The sequence below is a fragment of the Eimeria acervulina genome, genomic scaffold (genome assembly GCF_000499425.1).
Source record: "Eimeria acervulina Houghton genomic scaffold, Eah_scaff1694, whole genome shotgun sequence".
Taxonomy (NCBI): domain Eukaryota; phylum Apicomplexa; class Conoidasida; order Eucoccidiorida; family Eimeriidae; genus Eimeria; species Eimeria acervulina.
Window position 1 is genome coordinate 1 of NW_013549005.1, and position 6,101 is coordinate 6,101.

Below are 6,101 nucleotides of genomic sequence, written 5' to 3' on the forward strand. Positions count from 1 at the left end.
CTTACTGTACAGGAGCTTGACAAGACACAGTCGTTGGTTGTTTCACTTTACATGCACCGGCACCCCCATGTTCAGCCGACGTCTTGTGCTGTATGCAGCCGGAGAGTATGGACGCTTTCTCGTATCAAGAAGTAGTTCTTCCCGGCCAAATCCTTGCATCAGTCCTCAAGGACGCTCTGTTTGCTGCATTGATCAAGCTCCGCACGCAGTACATGATGGTAGGCAATCCCCGGTTAGTTGGTAGATGCTGTTAGGAATCGTAGGATGCTGATTGCTAGCCTTCATATTGTTGCTGCGGTTAGTTGGATACATTTTGCCGACCCAATCTTTGTAGGCTGTTGCTCTTATGGAGTTGCTTGCTCAGGAACTGCGGCAGGTCAAGGCCGCTGGCCACGACCCAACTCTAGTCATATCCTCCAACAAATTCTTTGACGCTGCCACGGAGCGATGCGCTTCTGAAATTGGCCACAAGATCAACTACTTCATGGCCACTGGTAACATTCGGACGACTCAGCTTGACCTCCAGCAGGTAGGCTGCAATACGTTTTAGTGGTCTCGCCTTGTAACGGCTTGTGGAACTCACCTTCCTGCCACTGTTGAGGCGCGGCTGGGTTTGAGTGTGCGTGGGCATTTCACTGCCTTCTTACAGCTGTCAGGATGGACTGTGACAGCGGACCGCCTGAACCTAAACCGTTTTCTTAGTCACTTTCGAGCAGTGCATCGAGGCCAGTTCTTTGCGCAAATGAAAACCACTGCTGTAAGTACACTTCCGCTCCCAACATGCATTCCTGTTATGGCTTGACATCACTTATACACTCCATCTGCTTGCGTACGTTGTGCGAACCCATGCTCTGTCCAGATCAATAACCCTAGATCCACTGTTTTGCTGATTATTTGGACAGGTTCGCAAGCTTTTGGGAGAAAGTTGGGGCTTTCTGTGTCCCGTCCACACGCCTGACGGTGCCCCCTGCGGGCTTTTATTGCATTTGTCCCAATTCGCTCAGCCAGTAGCAGTTCCGCCTGATAGGGGGGTGAGACAGAAACGCCTAGTAGAGATGGCCCACGGTGTTAGCGGAACAAACCTATTGACCGTTGTAGACCAACGCATCCTCCAGGTTGATTTCTGAGCTGACAAAGTTGCCTTGGTAGATCATGCCAGTGTTGTTTGACTGTCTTTTACAAAACCCGTGGCTTGACGCGTCGGCGGAAGTCGTTACGGCCGCAACCACCCTGTTGCGCTTTGACGGTTGCAGGCAGTTGCAGCTGTACGACTGTTCATGAAGCTCCGGGGGGCATGCGTAGACCTTGAAGGTGTGTCAGGATTGCCTCCTTCGGACCTTGGGGCCTCTGCAGGGGGAGAGGCTCTCGGTCAGGTTGGCCGGGGAAGCGTGAAATGCATCCCGCTCGTTGTTGACGGGGTAGTTGTGTGTAAGATACCGAAGGCCGAATTTAAATTTTGGTTCGATCAATTGCGTCACGCAAAAGGATGTGGATTAGAAGGATTCAAAACTCACTGGGAGCTGGTTGGATTTGATGAGGGGAGGTAGGCGTGACTGCATCTTAGGAATGCATCTCTTTCCTATTGGGAAATGACGTGGGTTCCGTAGAAGGGGTGTTCTGGTGAAAGGAGTGTACGAACATCACTTGTGCCGCTTTCGTGTCACGGGCTTGTTTTGCTCAGCAATCAGTTTGAAGGCATTTTTATGTTTACAATGCCCGGCAGGCTCGTTCGGCCAGTTAAGCATTTGGCTAGTGGACGGTAAGAGGCATGAGAGTATCAGGCAAGTAGACAAAGGTGTAGCGTTCAGCACTCACCCACCGCATTTGATGCAAAACCTGCCTTTTTTGAGCAGCCTTGAATTCATTGGGCCTCTACAACAGCCGTGGATGTCTATCGCATGCCGTGACCGGAATGTGGCGATCAACGAGCGTTCAATGAGGGCACATCTCCCCATTATTGAAGAATTACTGAGAGACCAATGTATAGGAGGGAATAAAGCAGAGGTGAGCAGTAGATCTTCCTGAAGTTCCTTCGGAAAGCAGCGGCACTTTCTCGAGTGCGCACCAACAGATTCCAGAAGCGATGTTTTGCCTGAACCTGCACAATTTAAATAGGCACCATGCTGCATTTGGTGAAACTGTTGCACCAGCTCTTGGTCATTGTGTGAGCGCGTAGGCAGCCCTGAATCACAGTAATCTGGAGAGGCTGGAGAACTCCTATCAAGCATTGATTGATGAAGAGAGCAATATGCCAAGGCATATGAGTGATCCCAAAACTCTGGGTAGCGTAAAGGAAGCTCGGGAAGCCCTGTCAATCAGCCATGTTCCGCTGCATTACGACTACGTCGAGCTGAGCCCAACCGCTTTCCTTAGCGTCACGGCGGCGCTTACCCCATTCAGTAATCACAACCAAAGTCCAAGGTATTCCAACGGCGAAGGGATTGGTTCAGCTGATAGTGTGCTAATGGGGCTTGCGTTCGCACACTAGGATGCTCCGGCTTTCCGCAGGCATATACTATTCACCGTGACTAGCCATACTCCAACTATTTTTGTCGAGTGTAGTCTGTGATTTGCTTTTCTGCAGGAACATATATCAGTGCCAAATGCTTAAACAAACCATGGGCACACCGTTCCATGCGATACCATTTAGGCATGACAACAAAGCTTACCGCCTTATAACGCCGCAGAAACCTCTTTTACGGACGCGAGATTACCGGCAAATTGATTTCGATGATTATCCAACTGGAGTGAACGCAGTGGTTGCAGTCATGTGCTATACTGGGTAATTTTCCATACGTTGTACTGTCCCGTTTTAGGCATCTTAGGATGAGTTTGCATAAACAAAAATACAAAATCAGCAAAGTGATTCTCTTCGAAATTTTGCACCTTCATGCTTACACGCTTTAACATGAAAACCGACATGGGGTTCCCGGACGTTCTTGTTTGCAGCTTTGACATGGAAGATGCCATGATTCTCAACAAGTCATCTGTGGAACGCGGCTTGTTCCACGGATGTGTCTACAAAACCAAGATAATAGACGCTGCTCCAAGTGGATCGCGTGCGGTGAGTGGCTCGATGTAGTTAGGACTCGATCGATTGTGGGGTGACCGAGTGAGTTTGCGCTTGGCGGGGATCTTGAAATACCTTGCGCTGCAAAATGGCGTAAAGCTGACACCTTCCTTGAACAGTCAACCGTTACAAAAGGCACATATTTTCACAAGCTCTTCGGTAACAGGCTGCGGCGCCTTGTGTTGCTACAGCAAGATGCTGAGGAGTACCAGTTTACGAATACCAGCAAACTTGGCCGCAAGTGCATCCCATCGCTTGACGCGGACGGCTTCCCAGCCATCGGTGCAAAGGTCACTCAGGGGAAGACCCTTTGCAGGTACCTGCTGGGCGTATAAGGTGGTTTGTAGTCCTGTTTTTGACTGGCGACCTCTGGCACAAGTTCCCAAATTTTTAAAGCGCAACTTCAGTCATAGAGTTGTTGTTATCTGCGGGTTTTCCAGATCACAGAGGCACACTCACTCAACGGCTATTCAGGCCCCTGCGCAACAGACATTCTACAAGGATGACGAGCCAGCTTATGTGGATGGCGTGACGCTCACTTCGGCGCCTGCGCCTGCAGAAGAACGGGTCCTAAAGACAGGCCTGAGGGGCTGCAGAGCCTCTCTGCGCCTCCGCAGTGTTCGGAAGCCTATCATCGGCGACAAGTTCGCGTCACGGCATGGGCAAAAAGGCATTTTGTCCATGCTTTGGCCTCACGAGGACATGCCTTTTTCAGTATGGCTGATTAACCATTCATTCTAGGAGCAGCGTGACGCTACATTCACTCGTTATGCTGGGGCGTCTGTCGCGGTGTAGAGTTCTCATGCACTGTTCTTTCTGTCTGGCCCTCATCAGGAGTCTGGATTAGTACCCGATATCCTGTTTAATCCACACGGCTTTCCAAGTAGAATGACGATTGGAATGCTTATTGAGAGTATGGCTGGCAAGGCAGCGGCAGTTCATGGAGCTTTTCAGGTACTTGAACTCAATTGTGAACAGTATTTGATGACCCTACTCCCGAGTTGACTCGCAGAGATTAGTGTTCTTTCAGATGCATTTTTGTTCACATAATCCTTTTTATATACCACAGGGAACGTGGTGTGGAATGAGCAGTCATGCACATTTGCGATCGTGAAACGCTATGCAGGACGCAACAGCCTTTCGGGAGTTCAAGAAACAGCAGAAAACAGGAAACCGGTGGATCGATCAGGAAGGGCACCACGGTCAGCTATGCAGCCAGCATTAACTCTAATGTCGTGCAGACCAGTTTCACTAGCTGTTCTACAAGCGGACGACGCAAAGGCTTGGCGCTTATGTACAGGATATGTGTTGCGTGGGGAGCGTTATCGGACACCTGAAGAAGAGGCAATGGCTCAAGAGCAAGGCGATACTCCCGTAGATTACTTCGGTAAAGCGCTTTTGGCTTCAGGTGAGCCGGCGGTTGCGTGGCGCTTGCAGCAGGTCGAACAACGGGCACGAAGCGCTGCTAAGCAACGAAACAGTGAAACTCCGCTCTTATGCGCAATCCGATTCGCTCTTCCAGTTCTAAGCGTTCCTGAAAGCTGTTGCTCATGCTACGCGCACTTTTGAGACGAGATTGTGCATGATTTAGGTTACCAGTACTATGGCAGGGAAGAACTCTATAGCGGCGTTTATGGAGTACCGCTTACCTGTCACATTTTCACTGGGCTTATCTACTATCAGCGACTGAGACATATGGTAAGTAAAGTAATTTTGGGTTAGGCAACCTGGGTAGTTATAGGTATTCGCATTGAACGAGGACTTCGCTTTGCTGCATGCACGAATGGGCTTTGCTGTCTCGGCGCCTGCGTCCTTGCTGCGTAGGTGACGGACAAGGCTCAAGTACGTGCGACCGGCCCTATCGACTCGTTAACTCATCAACCTGTAAAGGGACGCAAACGCCATGGAGGTGTCCGCTTTGGGGAGATGGAGCGGGATGCCCTTATTGCTCATGGCGCCGCTGCACTCTTACAAGACCGACTCTTGCACGTGCGTATCTGTTTGTTCTCCCCTACTGTTGTTGCGTTTCCCTGTACCTTTGGTCCTGTCTTATTCAGTCGCTGCATGTGTGTGGTTTGTGGTTCTGCAGTGTTCGGATGGGCACCGTGCGTTTTGCTGCCCTAGCTGTGGCAGCATCCTGTCCCCCGCTCAGTCGCCACATCTCAAGGGGCGCTCCGTTGGCGGGAAGAGGCCGGTGCCTCTATGCCGCATTTGCGCTGTGCCATGCCGGCTTGTGCAATTGCCATACATATTCCGGTGGGAAGCATTGTTTACATGGCTACTGTTTGCACCTTCACTTTTTTATCGCCCGGCAGCGCTTGATGCGTTGGTTGAATAGCACGTCTTCTGTGCCTCCGGTACAGGTACTTGTCGAATGAGTTGGCATCGATGAATGTGACAGTTCGACTAGAACTTGACCACTTGGGATTCCCCGTCAAGCGTGATCTTGAAGTTCATCCGAAACAACTACAGGATGGGACGATTGGGAGGTCTGGATACGCTGGAGCTGGGACCGACCAAGTTCCATTTCCAAGTAGACAAGAGCCCCGACGAGCGCGTGGAAACGCAGGCTGATGGCGCAATGCCCACACCAGGTGCTGTAGTTAACTTCATAGGTGCTTGGCTGTAACGTTGTGAAGTTTACCACAGACCCTGTGTGTTTACTCTTTTCACTTGTAGGCTGTTGCGAGTCTGCAAATTGTTTTGCTCACGGCGCACTGTCCCCTTTAAAGCCCACAGATCGGAGAGCGGACAATGTGCTGCATTGGCTGCCTGCGTTTTATTAAGTTGAATGAGTGAAAGCACCCTTGCCTCTTGCCAGATTGCTAAAGGCGGAAGCTGTTTGTATGTGGGGTCTCGTAAATTCACAAGGTACAAGTTTGTGGCTGATCAGCCTCGTTGCTGATGCTTTATTTATTGCTGCCGATGCTAGGTTCAATGATTGACAGTCTTTTTCACTCTGGCAAAAGTAGTGCAGGAACGGATCACTCTTTTGAAGCGTTGTGGGAGGTAAATATATTTGTACGGTGCA

The 6,101-nt window shown here is 50.4% G+C and overlaps 1 protein-coding gene across 1 annotated transcript; it reads left to right on the forward strand.

Annotated features, from left to right (window-relative positions):
* Positions 1–98: 98 nt before the first annotated feature.
* EAH_00062280 (DNA-directed RNA polymerase , related) lies at positions 99–5,644 on the forward strand (the record flags this gene model as incomplete). The annotated part of the gene is made up of 17 exons (XM_013393259.1): positions 99–218; positions 365–529; positions 650–757; positions 1,254–1,543; positions 1,854–2,004; positions 2,177–2,421; positions 2,585–2,782; positions 2,950–3,064; positions 3,262–3,386; positions 3,511–3,784; positions 3,905–4,024; positions 4,197–4,272; positions 4,371–4,478; positions 4,662–4,768; positions 4,895–5,059; positions 5,160–5,326; positions 5,434–5,644. Coding segments are annotated over 17 exons (2,745 nt in total), but the record flags the coding sequence as incomplete, so codon positions are not given.
* Between the last annotated feature and the right edge of the window lie 457 nt (positions 5,645–6,101).